The sequence below is a fragment of the Theropithecus gelada genome, chromosome 2, assembly GCF_003255815.1.
Source record: "Theropithecus gelada isolate Dixy chromosome 2, Tgel_1.0, whole genome shotgun sequence".
NCBI classification, from domain to species: domain Eukaryota; kingdom Metazoa; phylum Chordata; class Mammalia; order Primates; family Cercopithecidae; genus Theropithecus; species Theropithecus gelada.
The window spans coordinates 149,883,605-149,903,163 of NC_037669.1; the positions used below are offsets into that span (position 1 = coordinate 149,883,605).

The 19,559-nt window shown below is 36.3% G+C and overlaps 1 protein-coding gene across 2 annotated transcripts in view; it reads left to right on the plus strand.

The window, feature by feature from the left end:
* XRN1 (5'-3' exoribonuclease 1) overlaps window positions 1–19,559 on the plus strand; it is a 141,798-nt gene that overhangs the window by 56,398 nt on the left and 65,841 nt on the right. For both annotated transcript variants that reach the window (XM_025376799.1, XM_025376800.1), the window contains exons 21-27: window positions 1,875–2,037; window positions 3,030–3,143; window positions 6,208–6,306; window positions 8,416–8,531; window positions 9,070–9,216; window positions 13,706–13,795; window positions 14,469–14,604. In XM_025376799.1, the coding sequence (XP_025232584.1) occupies window positions 1,875–2,037; window positions 3,030–3,143; window positions 6,208–6,306; window positions 8,416–8,531; window positions 9,070–9,216; window positions 13,706–13,795; window positions 14,469–14,604 (865 nt within the window). The remainder of the gene's footprint in view (window positions 1–1,874; window positions 2,038–3,029; window positions 3,144–6,207; window positions 6,307–8,415; window positions 8,532–9,069; window positions 9,217–13,705; window positions 13,796–14,468; window positions 14,605–19,559) is intronic.

The following is a 19,559-nucleotide window of genomic DNA, read 5'->3' on the forward strand; positions in this document are numbered from 1 at the left end:
TAAATAGAATTATCACTGTAGCTTGTTTCTAATTACTGTTCTTTATCAGATTAAGGAAATTTCCTTCTTTTCTGATTAAGAGTTTTTATCATTAATTGGTGCTGATTTGTAAAATGTTTTTTCCACAGCTGTCAAACTGATTATATTATTTTTGTCCTGTTAATCTGATGAATTACATTGATTGAATTTCCAATATTAATCTACCCCTAAATTTCTGGAATAAATCCCATTTATTTATGATATATTATTATTTTATACATAATTGGATTTTATCCATTAAAGTTTAAGATTATTGCATCTACTTTCATGAGAAATACTGGCCCATAATTACAAGATAAAGATTTCTTGAAATGTCTTGGTCAGCTATTGATATCAAGATTACTGCCTAAATGACTTTTAAGTAAAAGTGGTAGAAAAAAATTCTAATACATTTTTAGAAAATAGTGTGTGTCAGAAATTTGTTGGAAAACTTGTTTCTGGCTAAAGTGACTTGGCTTTTTTCAGACCAACTTTGGTATAGACAACATCATTAAAGTATAAGCTGATATGAAAAAATATATAATATGTTGTATAATTATATACTATATTATATGCTATTTTAAAATATAGTCTGTATTATATACTTTTTTATGAAATATATTTGTATAAACATAAAACTTTCAAAGTGTGATTGGTAAAGTGAGCTTGGTGTATGGACTGAGTGGTAATATGGGCATACTAAAAATTGAATCAGTGAGCTAAATGATCAACCTTAGCAATTCCTTCAGTAAGCAGTACAAAAGCACAAAGAGATGAAAATAATATAGTCAGAATTTTAATGTCTATCTAATAGGAGTTCTAGAAAGAGAAAATGGAAAGGAGATAAGAAAATATTCCTTAAATGAAAAATGATTATATATTTAGATCAAGGGTCAGCAAACTTCTTCTGTAAAGGGCAGATAATAAATATTTTAGGCTTTGTAGACTTTACAGTGTCTGTCACAACTACTCAACTTTACCATGTAGCACAAAAGCAGCCATAGACAGGAAATGAATGGATGACTATGTTCCAGTAAACTTTTATCTAAAAAACCAGGAGGCTGTCTGAATTACTTTAGATTGGGAAAGCCATCGCATACTCCTGGCAACTCCTAATCTATTTTCTGTCTTCATGGATATACCTATTCTAGATGTTTCATATAAATGGAATCATATGGTATATGGCCTTTTGTATCAGGCTTCTTTCATTTAGCATGCTTTTGAAGTTCACACACATTGTAGCATGTGTCAGTGCTTATTCCTCTTTATGGCTGATTAAGATTCCATTGTATGGATATGCCACCGTTTGTTTATCCATTTGTTCATTTATGAACATTTCGATTATTTTACTTTTTGGCTATTTGAGTAGTGGTGCTATGAACATTTGTGTATCAATATTTGTTTGAGTACCTGTTTCCAATCTGGGAGGGTTGGAATGCTTAGAATTGTTGGCTCATGTATTAATTATATGTTGCTTTTTGAGGAACTGCCAAACTGTTTTCGACAGCAGCTGCACCATTTTACAGTCCCACCAGCAATGTATACAGATGTTCCACTTTCTCCATGTCATCACCGAAATTCATTTTTTCCCTGTTTTTTAATTGTAATGATCCTAGTGGATTCAAGAACAGGAATTTCTTATAGCTCTGTGAGTTCTTATTTAATCGCATAGACAGTTGGAGAAATAAATAATGCAAAAAGTCTCAAGTTAGGTACCTAGAACTGCTGGCATATTTATTTAAAGTTTATTTACACATTTGATTATGAGTTGATAGTTTATGGTAGTTAATGATTATTGTCCTAGAATGTCTGCCTACTCATTCATATGTATATTTCATTTTTACTCTTTCTTTTAGTTACCTGAGAAGAAAAGGAATAATAATAAATGAAACATCTGCAGTTGTGTATGCTCAGTTACTCACAGGTCGTAAATATCAAATAAATCAAAATGGTGAAGTTCGTCTAGAGAAACAGTGGTCAAAACAAGTTGTTCCTTTTGTTTATCAAACTATTGTCAAGGTAAGTCTATATCAAATTTCAATTCTATCTTAATGTACACTATTATACACTGTATAATGAGAAGATGATATGTAGACTAATTCAGCAATGTATAATAGAGATTATCATTTAATGTAATTTACAAAATAACTTATTTGTAAGAAGTATTACATGCTCAGACACTCACTATATGTAGTTAGGAAACTTGTCTTTTGTGCTTTTTTTAAGGACTTAGTCTCTAAAAGAAAAAATCCCAGCATTAACTTATACCCTTGAATTTTATATTTTTATCCTTCAAAAATATTTGCCTTAAGTAATCTCATAAATGTAAAAGGCATTTACTTTTGCCTTTATAATCTTAGATATGATAAGAGGACAAAACATGTTTTAAGTATGTAGTTATCCTATAATTTGGGGCGTTATAGTGCAGTGTAGGCACTAAGTGACTAAGAGCACTGGCTGCCTGAGTTGACTTCTTAGCTGCATGACCTTGGACAAGATTCATCCCCTTTCTGTGCCCCAGTTTTCTCATCCATAAAGTGAGGCTAATAATGGTCTCTGCCACAGAGGTTTGTCACGAGGATTAAATGAACTCAATAAATGTGTGAAGCACATAGATCACTTGGACTCAGGAAGGGGAACATCACACACCGGGGCCTATCATGGGGAGGGGGGAGAGGGGAGGGATTGCATTGGGAGTTATACCTGATGTAAATGACGAGTTGATGGGTGCAGCACACCAACATGGCACAAGTATACATATGTAACAAACCTGCACGTTATGCACATGTACCCTACAACTTAAAGTATAATAATAATAAATAAATTTAAAAAAAAAAAAAAAGAAGAGTGCCTGCCATATAACCAGTCAGCAAATTTTAGCTGTTAGCACTATGTAGAAAAATCTTCACATTGACATTTGCAAACAGCATAGTCATAATCCCATAGGAAAAAAACTTGATATGCAATCTATAGAAATTGTGACTAAGATGATTTACTTTTATTTTATGTAGGACATCCGAGCTTTCGACTCCCGTTTCTCCAATATCAAAACATTGGATGATTTGTTTCCTCTGAGAAGTATGGTCTTTATGCTGGGAACTCCCTATTATGGCTGCACTGGAGAAGTTAGTTTCCATTATTGTTACTGATACATTTTTCTCTAGTTTAAAGCAGTTATTTAACTTCTCTTCATTTAGGTTTAAATTAAATATAATAATGAGGGGAAAAAATAAACAATTTATCCATGTAACTTATGAACACAGTATTTGACTTATATATCTAAAGACTATAAAACTAAAGACTCTATACTTTTAGTCTTGAGCAGATTAGGATCAAGAGGTGGTGTGTTCAAATCCTGATCTCTCTTTTTTTTTTTTTTATCAGTTTTGTTTATTGTAATGGTATGGATGAAGCAATTTTGAAACTATTTTAGACCTGTAATAGGCTTGAGTGAAATTGTAAATGCATTCATATTTAAGGAACTTCGGTTCTTAAATGGAAAAAGGTACATGCAAATATGGAAGGGGAGAAAGCAAGAAAGAACCTATAGGGACAAATTTGGAAGTATTAGTGTGAACTTACGGTTTCTAAAATATGTATATATGTTTGTATATCTATGTATATGGGCACATGTATATGTATATGCATATATACACATATGAATATATTTCTATACATACATGTATTTTCTAGCTCTATTTGCTGAAAGGGATAAGAAGCAAAGACAGCTTAGCACAATTGACCACATGCACCACCCAGATCTTGACCTCTAATTTCATACCTCACTAAAAGGAACAGGGCATCTCAGAGAAATTGCTGATTCTGGATCTGAGGCAGGGAAGATACAAGATGAACTTGGAACATCTTGTTATGCCAGAAAGTAAGGAGGTGCTCAGAAGAATGGTGGGAGTATGTCATGTAAACATAAGAACCAGGTTGAGGGTACTACCACTGCCCAAATCTTGGATACTTTGAGAGATAAAATAATTAAATTCAGTAATGAATTATAAACCATTGGGGGAAAAACAAATTCATGATTCCATAGTGACAGTGAAAATATAAATAGGGAAAGGATGGGCTCTTGTCTGTAGTAGCATGTAAGAAGTAAATTTGGAGAGAGTGCTGCAGTTGAAAAACTGTTGTGCAACCATTATGATAAAGATTGAATCATGTAAGAATTATCTTTGGGAACTAAATCTAGGGTGAATTTTTTTTTTTTTTTAAAGCAGGAGCAGGATATTTGCATGGTCTTAGAATGTCTCCTACAGACTATTAGCTGCAAGGGAAACAAAAACTGTAATTATGAAGGAAAAAAATTGAGCAACATCTTGATGATATAATGAAAGTTAACATTGCATTAAAGGACAGACAAACATTGTGTACCTCCAGATGTAATACCCTTCGGAGGACACATCACCTATGCGGTATTCTGGCTGTGAATGTATTACCATAACCTAATTATGTGGAAGCATCAAACAAACCCAAAATGAGGAACTGGTTTTTTGTTTTTGTTTTTTTTTACAAAAGTAGGTTGAAAAGGGAGGGACAAATTATATTCTTCAAAATGTAAATGTTGGCTGGGTATGGTGGCTCGCTCCTGTAATCCCAGCACTTTGGGAGGCCAAGATAGGCAATCACTTGAGGCCAGGAGTTCAAGACCAGGCTGACCAACACAGCGACACCTCATCTCCGCTAAAATTATAAAAATTAGCCGGGTATGGTGGCGTATGCATGTAATCCCAGCTACTTGGGAGGCTGAAAATGAGAATTGCTTGAACCTGGGAGACAGGTTGTAGTGAGCCGAGATGATACCACTACACTCCAGCCTGGATGACACAGCAAGACTCTGTTTAAAAAAAAAAAAAAAAAGCAATAACTTAAAAGATCAGTATCATAAAAGCAAAGAAAGGCAGTGGATACATTTTAGATTAAAGGATGCTAAAGAGATATGACAATTAAATGCAGTATCTGATCCTAGTCTGGATCTTGTAATAAAGGAAGAAAATAGTTCTATAAAGGACATATTAGGTCAACTGACAAAAGTGGAATATGGATGGCAGCTTAGATAAAAGTATTATGTCAATGTAAATTTATATACTTAATAACTGTACTGTGATTATATAGTAAAATATCTATCTTAGGAAATATACACTGAAATATTTAGAGGTCAGGGACATGATATATGTAATATATACTCAAGGGGTTCAGAAAGATAACTATGTATAGGTAAATACACAGTACACAAGTGTTAAAGTCATTTGTTTTACAATGCTAATAACAAAAGGTGAATCTGGATAAATTTTCTTTCTTTTTTTTTTCGAGACAGTCTTGCTCTATTACCCAGGATAGAATGCAGTGGCACAATCTGGGCTCACTGCAACCTCCACTTTTTTTTTTTTTTTTTTTTTTTTTTTTGCAACTTTTTGGTACTTTGAAATTATTTGCAAGTAAAAACTTAATTTAAAAAAGAATGATTGGGCCAAGCACAGTGGTATGCACCCGTAATCCCAGCACATTGGGAGGCCAAGGCAGGGGGCAGGGATTGGTTGAGCCCAGGAGTTTGAGACCAGCCTGGGCAACATGGCAAAATCCCATCTCTGCAAATAATTGAGCTTAGTGGTGCACACCTATAGCTCCAGCTACTTGAGAGGCTGAGATGGGAAGATTGTTTAAGCCCAGGAAGCCAAGGCTGCAGCAAGTCGGCAAGCTGTGATAGTGCCACTGCACTCCAGCCTAGATGACAGAGCAAGACCCTGTTGCCAAAAAAAAAAAAAAAAATGGCTAGGTGCAGTGGCTTCCACCTATTATCTTACCACTTTGGGGAGACCAAGGCAGGAATATTACTTGAGCCCAAGAGTTCGAGGTTGCAATGAACTGTGATCTGCCACTTTAGCCTGAATGACAGTGAGATCCTGTCTACGGCCATACCACCCTGAACGCACCTGATCTCGTCTAACAGAGTGAGATCCTGTCAAAAAGAAAACAAAAGAAGAAAAAAGAAATTAACAACCATTAAAGCAATGATACAGTGACTCAAATTTACAGTATTTTCATACCCAGTTAACAAATTTCAAAAGAATTTCCACTATCCAACTTGTCATACTGTATTTCAAAAATAATAGTGTTCAAATAAGTTAAAAAATAAAATATACTGAAAGAGACTATACTGTGATTTTTTTTTCTTCTAAGGTGCAGGATTCAGGTGATGTGATTACAGAAGGTAGGATTCGTGTGATTTTCAGCATTCCATGTGAACCCAATCTTGATGCTTTAATACAGAACCAGCATGTGAGTACAGTAGTTTGTATCGTTGCATTTTGAATTGATAATCTTAAAATATTAGGATATTTTTGCCACCTCCTTTGAATTTATTTCAGATATTTTATTTAATACTGATTAGATTCTCTCTCCCAGTTGCAGCTACTGTTTAAAAATCAGTGTGGAATCTGTGCTCAAAACTTCATGTAGATCTTTGTGAGGGGAAATCACTGATATCCAATTATTAATCCATAGTGATTGTTAGGGATTATTGTGTTCAAGCTTATAAGATGCACATTGATTAGCACACTCTCTGGGAATAGATTTAGGTGTTTTAAACCTTTCATAATAATTCAGAGCCTGCATTTTTAGTTACAAGTGACAAATGGCCTTTCTGCAAAGGCTGTATGTATCCACTCAGCTAAGAATGAACGGTCTCAATCCTAAAGAATATTGGAAAAATGCATTTAAGTTAACAGCATCTTTTTCAGGACTTTCTCACCAAAAAATTCCACTGGCTTTCTTTTCTCCTGTTAAAACAGAGGGAAAGTTCTGATATCTGTCGTTTGTTCTTATTGATTGGTTGGATAATTAGCTAAAATTAATTCACGATCAACCAACTATTGCTACTTAGGGTTTTTTTTCCTCACACTAATAGTAAAATGTAAAGCTTTATATCCTGTGAAATGAATTTAAGGCATTACATATCAGCACACCCATGAGGAAACTTTATGTATGGAAGACAGTCATCCCTAAAATCTTACCATCTGGTGCCATTTGAAGAACAAACTTAGACAGCATAGTCAGGAAACCAGGAGAGTGGCTCATTAAATAAAGTAGCTGGAGATTTGTACTGGGAGTCAGTGAAGGTTAAAGAACTTGTGTTCCTTCATCCCTGGCTTTTTCTAGATCTCGAAGAGCCTGTCCTCTTATGTAGTAGTATACAGTGTTGATGGGCATGCCTTCTTCAGTTTGGTTTCTGTCTCTTTACATACGTTTAACTTTCACTCCAGCTGCCTTCTTTTTCTACCACAACATTCTCAGCTACTTATTTTATATTTTCTAGGATGTTTGTGATGGTTTTAATGAATTTTAAATTATAGCAAAACCCATTATTTCTCAAAAGGAGTACTATTGGCCATTTGGGCAGGACAGTTATGTATTAAATAAAACTGTTTTGTATGTGGCAGGACAGTTGGCATCTTTGGCTCAAGGGCATTAAGTACTAGTAGCCCATGCCAGTTATGGTAATTAAATGTGCCTCTACACATTTCTAAATGCTTGTTGGAAAAGTGTTGCTACTTATGTTTGAGACCTACTACCATAATTCTTTGAACTCTTCTGGAAAGCATACTTGATTTGTATTAGATTATTGCTCAATCTGATTATGTTCTTAAGTATGTTTTATTGTTATGTACATGATGTTAGGAGTATATGGTAGTTTATCCTAGTTAGTATTGGATTCATCAGTCATTTGCTTCCTGTTTAAATATTATATGATCTGTTACTTACTTTTTTTAATGTGACAATATGTTTTCTTCTCTTAAGTATATAAATTAAGGTTACATTTCATTGACTGTATTAATTATGGGTCTATACATGCTTGTATATTTTCATATGATAGTAAATATTAGGGGAAAAGAATATTACTTATATCCATATATGAAGGACACTTTTAGTTTTTCTCAGTAGCAACTATTTTGATGACGTACCTATTTTTTAATTCAGTCTAGTAATTATTGAGGCCTCATTTTGTCCCAAGTACTTTGCTAGGCCCTGCTTGGAATATGAAAATTAGTAGAAACAAAAACAAACAAAAAAGTTGCCTGTGGAGTTTGCCATTTAGTACTTACAGTAGAGTTTATTTCTTAAGACAGTTTCACAAACTGTATATTTCCTCCCCCCTTTTATCCATCCTTGGGAATTCTGTCCTTTAAGGAGAAAGAGAGAGGAGCAGAAAAATTCTGCCTACAGATCCTTTCAAAAAAAAGGGGAAATGGATCTAAGTGAAAATCCTTATATTGCCACAATCCAATGGTTAGTGATGTCTTGATTATCTCCAGATTTTAAAGGTAAAGAAATAACATTTAATGTAAACTTGTGTTTCCATAATTGACCTTTTTGTTTTTATATTTAAAGAAATATTCTATAAAGTACAACCCAGGATATGTGTTGGCCAGTCGCCTTGGAGTGAGTGGATACCTTGTTTCAAGGTTTACAGGAAGTATTTTTATTGGAAGAGGATCTAGGAGAAAGTAAGTTTATGTTAGAGAAATTTACTTAAAGTGGCAGAAAAATTAAATGATAAAGATTAAATGCTTAATATTTCAGTATTTATTTTCTTATTAATTGCTCTGAATTGTCTTAAAATTGTGCATAAATTTCTCTGATGGTAATCTTTCATCTGAATGGCACATGTTTTAGGTGGTTGGAAAAGACAGTTCTTATTTTTTAGCAGCTAATAAATTGAACCTTGAAAAAAGGTATCAGAGGGTGTGTGTGAACCTCAGTAGTATATTTCCTTGCATCTTGGTATTTCGTTTTCCTCTATAGTTACATAATTTATTTACATGCTTTGTTAACTTGGGTTTTGAAGCTTTTCTTCTAGTTTTTCAATTACTGCTACTTTGGAAATAACCATAATAACTAAAATATAGAAGAATAATCAAAACTGAGCTTTTCTAAGAATTGAAAGCAAAACTTTTTATTCCTTGAACAATATTTTAAAACGTGTGTGTGTGTGTGTGTGTGTGTGTGTGTGTGCACGTGCGTGCATGTGTGGTTTAAATTCAGCCCTCATGGAGACCATAAAGCAAATGTGGGTTTAAATCTCAAATTCAACAAGAAAAATGAGGAGGTACCTGGATATACCAAGAAAGTTGGAAGTGAATGGATGTATTCATCTGCAGCAGAACAACTTCTGGCAGAGTACTTAGAGAGGTAAGTACCTAATAAGATCCTAGTAGTCATCCAGAATCTTAGGAAAATACTGTTTATTTTTTTGCTTACATTAGTTTTAGTGGACAAGTATTTCCATTAGTAAAATCTGGCATATGTTACATGTAAACTTAATTTTGCATCATGGATTATCATAGCCACTAGCTAAAATTGAGTAGAAAAATACCATGTTATTAAAAAGAAAGTATGTAATGAGAATTGGCCTCCTTAGTTAAAATTTTTCTTAACTTACTATCATAAATTGTTCACTACTTTGCATACCTGTGTCAGCACTGAGAGGACTGATATGGATAAACAAAGCTCTTAGCATAGTGGATTTTTTCTGATTCTTAGAACTTTGTAGCTGCACAGATTACTATTTTAGAATTATTGAATTTTATTGCTGAAATTATCAAGGAAATCAGCAAGTCAACTCATACCAAAAGTGAGAAAGCCAAGTACCAAGATTCACTGAGTTACTACTGACAAAGACTTACAGGAAGTATGTTTTCATCTGATTCATAATTTAATGTTCTTTCTATTATTTCACTGGTTTCTAACCTTATATTTGAAGGTATGTTTATTAGTTTCCTAGGGCTCCTATAACAAAGTACCACAAACTGGGTGGCTTAAACAACAGAAATTTATTGTCTCAACCAGTTCTGGTGACCAAAAGTCCAAAATCAAGATATTGCAGGACAATGATGGTCCCTCTGAAGACACTAGGGAAGCACCTCTGTTCTACCTTCTCATAGCCTTATATATTATTTGGCTTGTAGATGCATCTCTCCAGTCCTCCGTGTTCATGTGATGTTCTTGCTGGGTGTCTCACATCATCTTTCATCTCTGTATGTCTGTCTCTGTGTCTTAATTTCCCCTTTTTATAAGAATACCAGTCAGATCAGAGCCCGTGCTAATGACCACATTTTGTTTGACTGCCTCTACTAAAAACCCTATTTCCAAATAAAGTCACATTCCATAACTTCCGAGTGGGGCAGGACACAATTCAATCCCATATTACCATCTGGAAATTTAGATTGTTTCTTCTGTTCACTTTCTTATTTCTTTAAAAGGTCGTGTTTAAACTACTTTTTTTTAATTTTTTAACTTGACATATTTATGGATTTCCTACTGTGAGTGGCTTTCCTACTCTGAGCTTCAGTTTTCTTTGACTTCTACCACTCTGGATTCCCTCACACACATATTTCCAATCTCACGAAAGTTTTATCAAGATTTTTTATTAAATATGTATTAAAAGTTTACTTCCTTAAGATGAAGTAAATGTTCACAGCTGGACGTTATGGAGTATTAAGATTACAGTTTATTTCTTGTACACATTTTTATTTTCTCTGCTGTTTTTTTCATTTGCTTCTTATCTATATTCACATAACAAATTCTTTGCCATAGCTGTTTACAGTGTGGTCAAACAGATCAGGTGATCGCTCAGTTCCATTTTCCTCTTGGAGACTTCTTTTAAAACCTCTGTCTTCCTGCTTCAGTTTGAACTGATTGCTGTCTACGGCTGTTGTGCAGCTCTCCTCCTGCAGTTTCCCGGTGCTGTTATCCTAGGAATTCAGTTCTCTTCACCAGTCTGCCATATAGGATTCCTTCATTTTCTGACTCTCATGCCTCACTCTTTCTGATTTATATCTCCATTTTGATAGAGCACTTACTCCAATAGCTTCCTGAGAAAACTTGCATGTCTGGAGATGTCTTTATTCTTCTCCTTCACTTGATTAATAGTTTGCCTAGGTGTAGAATCCTAGATTGGAGATTATTTTCCCTCAGTTTTGTTTTTGCTTTTGTTTTTGTTTTGTTTTGTTTGAGACAGAGTCTCACTCTGTCACCCAGGCTGGAGTGCACTGGCACAATCTCGGCTCACTGCAACCTCTGCCTCTCCAGTTCAAGTGATTCTCCTGCCTCAACCTCCTGAGTAGCTGGGATTACAGGCACCTGCCACCATGCCCGGCTAAATTTTGTATTTTTTTCTAGTAGAGATGGGGTTTTACCATGTTAGTTTCAAACACCTGACCTCAAGTGATCTGTCCGCCTTGGCCTCCCAAAGTACTGGGATTACAGGTGTGAGCCGCCATACCTGGCCTTCCCTCAGAATTTTGAAGCCACTGTTCGATTCTCTTCTCATTTCCATATTGCTGTTGATAAATCCTGTGCCATTCTGATTCTGAATTTCTGTATGTGATCTGTTTTCATTTTCTGAAATCTTTTTAGCACCTTTCATTTATTGGTGCTTTTTAATAATGTGAGGATGTATGCCTTGGTATGGATCTTTTTTCTTCCCTTCTCCTGTTCAGCTCTTTCAGGCTTGAAACCAATGCCCTTCCATTCTGAGAAACTTTCTTGTATTATTTCTTTGATAATTTTCTCCTCACTATTTTTTTCCTGCTTTCTATTTCTGGGAATGCTTTTAGTTAAATCTTAGACCGTCTGGATTGATCCTCTTAGTTTTATCTCTCCTCATCCATTTCCTATATTGTTATACTTCTGTTCTACTCTGGGAAATTCATTCAACTTTAATTGTTTATCATTTAAAATTTATATTTGATTTAATCGTTTTAATTTTTAAAAGTGTGTCCTTATTCTCTGGCTATATATAGCATCTTGTTCTTACAGTGAATGGAATATCTTCATTTATTTCTCTGAAGATAATTCTAGGATTTTTCCTTCTATTTTTTGTGTTTTCTGTTTTCTCTAATTGCTTTTTTTCTTCCTGTTTGATTTAGTCTCTCTTTCAATGTTAAAGTTTTGTTGTTGTTGTTCTTGTCTGGTGATTCTTTGATATCCAATTATATTTAAGAATGAGGCACTAAATAGCTGATTGGAAATTTAGTGTACTTAGGTGGGGCTTATCAGGTGGATCAGGAGGGACTTTGCCTATTTCTACAGAGGACCTCCTAGTATCACTACCTGCATGTTTATCTTTTCTTTCTCTGAGAGGTGGCCTCCAGCCTTTTCCTTGGCAGTGGATATAAATGTAGTGGATTAAACTGATTGCCAGTGTTCTGGAAGTTAACCAGGGAAAGAAGGTTTCATTACCAAGTGGATACTGTGATGCACCTTCCAGATCACTTTTCAAGACTGAAAGACCTATCCCCTTGCAGCAGGAATGCTGCTTTCTGACAGCCCTGAGCTGTGAGCCCTCGTCAGTAATTGCCTGGATGAAGAGAACTGCCTCACCTAAAGTTACTTTCCCTTCCCACAACCGCCACAAATCAATGCCTGATCTGTAAGGAGGTGTAGAAGCCCAGACATTCTGATTGCCCCAATTCATGGCAAGTCTGAAGGGCCATCCCAGTTTGAGATCTTTGTGCGGCTGGCCAAGGAATTCATTGAGAATTAGTCACAACCCAACCTCTTCCCATGCCCAATTGTGCTTTCTTCCTCTCCCTTCCCTTTCACAGGTGTTGATCACACAAGCACTCCCTACTAAACTTTCTGCATGCTTATCTCCATCCCAGAGTCCATTCCTAGAGACCTTATGCTTCCTAGTGACACGTGGTATAGTATTTATGCTTTCATTAATTCCCTGTTTTCAGTATAACACCTGTCCTCTCCTCCTTATGCCTTCCTCACCCCCAAGTCCCTGTGACTGGTATACACAAGGCTAGAGTATCAATTTGACCTCTCTAAAATATACGCTACAGGTCATATGCTGGGGTGGTAGGCAGGCAACCACATGACAGTATAACTGCTTGTTATACAAACTTTAAATCTTACTAAACCTCACCCCACACTTTCAAATGTACCTGGAACGTATAATTCCTGAACTTTTTCAGAGTGTTCTGTGTTTTAAATCAACTTGCTGCTTATTGACTTCCCCACTGGTAGTTCAGGATTCAACTTATTCCTGTCTGTCAAATCAGATAACATTCATTCATCCAGTTTCCAATTTCTAAAATTTTAACAGGTTATATATGCCACCAGATGCTGTGCTTCGTTTTTCTTCTGTCTCTCTAGGTCTATGCTCTTTTTTTTTTTTTTACTATATTGTCATTTTAATGGATTGGAGAGGGATGGAAGATAAGCACATTTGTTCAATTTGCTATGTGTATCCAAAAGTCTTGCACTCTTCAGAAAAAAATGGAGTTTTGAGGATTATCAGAAAATGCTTTTAATCTATTTTAATTTATTGTATTGTGGAGTGCTCTAGTTTTGTTGTGAAAATTAGAAAATCTATAGATACCATTTTTGTCTATCAGCTGTCATTATAATGAAAGAGGGTAGAGACAGTAATTGAAGTTTATTGTAAGTTTATGACTTGAACCTTAGCCAGTGGGAGTTTTTTGAGGGCTTAGGAGTACTCTGACTTACCAGTCTTACACTTTCTATCGCTTTTAATAATATCCCTTATTAGTATTATAATAGTCCTCAATAAGCTTTATATGTCTCTTTAGGATCTGAAATTATTACGTAGGAAGTTTATCTGAAGTTAACCATATGTATTTTAAGACAATATTTTTGTTTGTTTGACCAGAGCTCCAGAACTATTTAGTTATATAGCCAAAAATAGCCAAGAGGATGTGTTCTATGAAGATGACATTTGGCCTGGAGAAAATGAGAATGGGTAAGCAAGATTTATGGTATTTATTACCTCGTAGTTCGGTTGAGTGTTTTCAATGACAGGTGCAGCCAGCTGGTTTGTCAAGAATTTCATATTACTTTTTTTTTCTTTTTGAGACAGATTCTTACTCTGTTGTCCAGGCTAGAATGCAGTGGCTCAAACACAGCTCACTTCAGCCTTGGTTACCTGGACTCAAACAATCCTTCTACCTCAGCCTCCTCCTGAGTAGCTGGGTCTGTAGGCGTATGCCTCCACATTTGACTAATTTTTGTTTTAATTTTTTATAGAGACGGGGTCTCATCATGTTGCCCAGGCTGGTCTCAAACTCCTGGGCTTAGGCCATGCTCCTTGGCCTCCCAAAGTGCTGGGATTACAGGCGTGTCCTATTACTTCTTTTTGGTTTTTGTTTTGTTTTGTTTTGTTTTTGCATTGTTTCATTTTTGCTTTAAGAGCTTAACAAATTTTCTTTCGTTTCTATCAACAAATACTTTTAAACCAATCTTTTTGTGTGTCTTTTAATTACTAAGAGGTAATATGTCCATATTTATATTAGATTTATACTTAGTCCCAATTAAGTTCAGTACTAATTATTAGTGCTATAAGTTTGATGTATTTTATAATTTATAGCCCCGAGAAAGTTTTAATCAAATTTTAAAAATTATTGTTTTTGCTTTAGTGCTGAGAAAGTTCAAGAAATTATTACTTGGCTAAAAGGACATCCTGTCAGTACTTTATCTCGTTCTTCTTGTGATTTACAAATTCTGGATGCAGCTATTGTTGAGAAAATTGAGGAAGAAGTCGAAAAGTGCAAGGTACTAACTTTCAGTAACCAAGATTATTGATGAGATTTGGAATTAAATGGACTATACTTTACAAATAATTCATTTGTATTTCAACCAAATAAAACATATACTTAGTGATTCTAATTAGTATCAGATAATCCCACAATTTTAAAAAGTTCTAACCGTTTACAGTAGCTATTAGTAGCCAATAGTGTTATACCAAATTTATATTGTATAACACTAATATGTTAATGGCTCCATTAGCCATTATAACTAATGATAAACTTATAAAATTATATTTTCAACGTACAAAAGCCATAGCATTTAAATTTTATGCCCTTGTAGTGTTTCCAATATTGAGAATTAATATTTTGTGATTTTAGTTACAATAGAAAGTTTGAGAATAAGGTTAATAATCCCCTATTTCTTCCTGTTCTAACTACAATCTTTTTTTTTTTCTTTGAAACAGAGTCTCTCTCTGTTGCCCAGGCTGGAGTGCAGTGGCACGATCTCGGCTCACTGCAACCTCCGCCTCCCAGGTTCAAGCAAATTCTCCTGCCTCAGCCTCCCGAGTAGCTGGGATTACAGGTGCCTGCCACCATGCCCAGCTAATTTTTGTATTTTTTAGTAGAGATGGTGTTTCGCCATGTTGGCCAGGCTGGTCTTGAACTCCTGACCTCAGGTGATCCTCTCGCCTCAGCCTCACAAAATGCTGGGATTACAGGCTTGAGTCGCCACGCCTGGCCTCTGACTACATTCTTTAAGGACACAGTTCATCTTTTTGTAGCACAAAAAAATTTAATTGACTTTTGACAATCAATTCTAAAATGTACTCGTTTTTGTTTTTGTTTTTGTTTTTTGAGACAGAGTCTCACTCTGTCACCCAGGCTGGAGTGAAGTGGCGCGATCTCGGCTCACTGCAACCTCCGCCTCCCATATTCAAGCGATTCTCCTGCCTCAGCCTCCCGAGTAGCTGGGATTACAGGTACCTGCTCCCACGCCCAGCTAATTTTTGTGTTTTTTAGTAGAGATGGAGTTTTGCCATGTTGACCAGGCTGGTCTTGAACTCCTGACCTCAGGTGATCCACCCGCCTCAGCCTCCCAAAGTGCTGGGATTACAGCCGTGAGCCACCGTGCCCAGCCTAAAATGTACTTTTCTTACTCATACACTCATTGAGTTACTAAAAATTTTTGAAATCCCTTGATCTCTCCTATTTCTTATGTCTTGCTTTCTTTTACAGAGTAAACTTTTATAGTAGAGTTGTGCATTTTATCTATAGAAAATGAATTGATTATTTTGCCTTTTTCAACTTTTTATTTCATTTTTCACACATTTGCCCTTTGTATTAAAATGCTGTTGCTTTGCCAATACGGCATTCTGTTGTTTGAACTAATTGCAGAATAAGTTAAGAACTGGGCTCTGGAGCTGTCTCCCCTAACACCCTGAGTTTGAATCGGTTTTTTAATATTAATAACCTTTGGCAAGATACTTAACCTCTCCTTCCATACCTCTGTTTCCTCATAGGTAAAATGAGAATAAAATAGTACCTGCCTTAGAGTGTCCTCAAAAAGATTAACCGAGTTAATACTGAGTAAACTACTTCTAATAATGCCTAGCTATTATTAATGCCTAATAATGCTTAGATGCTTTTATTATTTTTTAAATTATCCTATCACACACTGAAGAGCCGTGATTATAGTCTAGAAAATCAACACTAGATGACTCTTTTTCTCTTTAGGAAAAAATATAAGGCTCAGAGCCAAGAGTTTAATTTTTGAAAGGTCACTGATATTCAGCTGAGGATAGAAAGCCTGTATTTCTTTTTAATTGCCTTTCAGTGTAGAGTGAAATCAGTTTGTTCAGCATCATTTTTGAGGTAAGTTTTCCAGTTAACAAATCTTTAAAACCTTAAGCCCTCCCACCCCCAGTTTTAAGCCATTTGGATTCAGAGCTTTCTAAAATGTTTCACACATTTTCCCTTTACTTTACAAATGGAAGATAAATATACAACGTTTTAGTCTATTATTTTGATTACATTTATTTTTTTATTTTATTTTATTTTATCTTTTTGAGATGGAGTCTCGCTGTGTCTCCCAGACTGGAGTGCAGTGGCGCCATCTCAGCTCACTGCAAGCTCCACCTCCCCAGTTCACGCCATTCTCCTGCCTCAGCCTCCCGAGTGGCTGGGACTACAGGCGCCCACCACCATGCCTGGCTAATTTTTTGTATTTTTAGTAGAGACAGGGTTTCACTGTGTTAGCCAGGATGGTCTCGATCTCCTGACCTTGTGATCCACCTGCCTCGGCCTCCCAAAGTGCTGGGACTACAGGTTTGATTACATTTTTAAAAATATATGTGCATATAGGCCAGGTGCAGTGGCTTATGCCTGTAATCCCAGCACTTTGGGAGGCTGAGGCGGGCGGATCACCTGAGTTTAGGAGTTCGAGACCAGCCTGGCCAACATGATGAAACCCTGTCTGTAATAAAAATACAAAAATTAGCCAGGCATGGTGACAGGTACCTGTAATCCCAGCTACTCGGGTGGCTGAGGCAGGAGAATCACTTGAGCCTGGGAGGTATAGGTTGCAGTGGCCTGAGACCGTGCCACCTCACTCCAGCCTGGGCAACAGAGTGAGACTCCATATCATTATTTATATATATATATGTGTTAAAATTTATATGTTTATAAATTAAATGTTTATATATTAAACATTTAATGTTTATATGTTAAATATTTAATATATATTATCTTCATGTCCTTTAATATATATAATATATAATCATATATATTATATATATAATCATATATATAAGACAGGAGTTTTCTTAAACCTGTTAATATGTCAGGGAGGTGCAGTTATGAGGTTTTTTTTTTTCTTTCAGGATTATGTTACTAGGGCAATAAAAGAAGGAGAAAAAAACTAAAAAATAAATACAACAATTCTGAAGATAATTTAAACTTTTCTAAGTAATGCAGGATCATCATTAAAAGTATCAGTAGTTGGGCCGGGCGCGGTGGCTCAAGCCTGTAATCCCAGCACTTTGGGAGGCCGAGACGGGTGGATCACCAGGTCAGGAGTTTGAGACCAGCCTGGCTAACACGGTGAAACCCCGTCTCTACTAAAAAATACAAAAAAACTAGCCGGGCGAGGTGGCGGGCGCCTGTAGTCCCAGCTACTTGGGAGGCTGAGGCAGGAGAATGGCGGGAACCCGGGAGGCGGAGCTTGCAGTGAGCTGAGATCCGGCCACTGCACTCCAGCCTGGGCGACAGAGCGAGACTCCGTCTCAAAAAAAAAAAAGAAAAAAAAAAAGTATCAGTAGTTGGCTGGGTATGGTGACTCACAGCTGTAATCCCAACACTTTGGGAGATGGGAGGATCACTTGAAGTCAGGAGTTTGAGACCAGTCTGAGCAACAGCTCCACAAAAAATTAAAAAATTAGCCAGGCATGGTGGCACACGCCTATAGTCCCAGCTGCTCGGGAGGCCAAGGCAGGAGGATCACTTGAGCCAGGGAGTTTGTGGCTACAGTGAGCCATGATCACATCACTGCGCTCTGGCCTGGGCGACAGAGCAAGACTTTGTCTCACCAAAAAAAAAAAAAAAAAGTCAGTTTTCTTGTTGGAACATGGTTTCCAAACTCAGCTAATTATCAAAATTACTGGCAGAACTTTGCTTCTATACCTCTATTTCCTCATTAGTAAAATTAGAATAAAATTCTGGGGTCCATTTCTAGAGCAATTCTGGGTTCCACCTCTAGAGCAGTGCTTCTCAAACTTTCAGATACAAACAAATCACCAGTGAATCTTGTTAAAATACAGTTCTCGTTTGGTAGGTCTAGGGTGTGACTTGAGATTCTGCATTTCTTTTTCTTTTTTTTTTTTTTTTTAAACAAAGTTTCACTCTTGTTGCCCAGGCTGGAGTGCAATGGCATGATCTCGACTCACTGCAACCTCTGCCTCCCGGGTTCAAGCGATTCTCCTGCCTCAGCCTCCTGAGTAGCTGGGACTACATGCATGCACCACCATGCTCGACTAATTTTGTATTTTTAGTGGAGACGGGGTTTCTCCATGTTGGTCAGGCTTGTCTTGAACTCCTGACCTCAGGTGATCCACCCACCTCGGCCTCCCAAAGTGCTGGGATTACAGGCGTAAGCCTCTGCACCTGGCCAAGATTCTGCATTTCTAATAAGCTCTTAGGTGATCACATTTTGAGTAGCCAGTCCGCAAACTTCTCATACATTAGATATGGGTTGGGCCTATTGTGAACATTACCCAGCTTATTCATTTTCCTGATGAATCGGTTTTGATCCATGTCCTCTAATCAATGCCATAGTGTGATAATGCCTATGAATGTCTTAGAGCATATGGGTTGTTTTTTGATATGCAATACCCCACTGTGCCTGCTCTTTAAAGTTCCCTTAAATCTCTTCATAGTCTTTCCTTTGGCTGTTGTGTGTCTTTTAGTGCATCTAGTCTGCTGTGGGCTGACAGCATAGATACTTTGTCATTAAGGCCTTCACTGTTCACTGTGTTAAAATTGTAATGTCTCCCCCTACTGCTATCCTCCTTAACTGCTTCATTTTTCTCTAGGCTTTTTACCTTCTAACATGCTATATATCTTCCTTATTTTGTTTCTTGTATATCTCCCTCAACTAGAGTAAAAGAACAGTGCACTGCTTTATCTCCAGCACCTAGATTAATCAATATATAGCACACAAATAGATCTCGGTAAATATTTATTGAAAGAATAAATGAAATGTCTCTTAACAAAAGAAAGTAGACACTGTTTAAAGGCTTGAGCATTTTATAGTATGTAAATACATGAACCCTATAGTTTATGGACTCTATAGCCTGGATCTGTTCTGTGTCCTTTTGTACTTATTCCCATAAGCTGTGTTCTAAAGAGAGGTGGCTGCCATATAATTAAACCGCTGTAATTTTTAAAATTAGGTAAGAATTAACTTTAAATTTTTTTAGTGTGAAT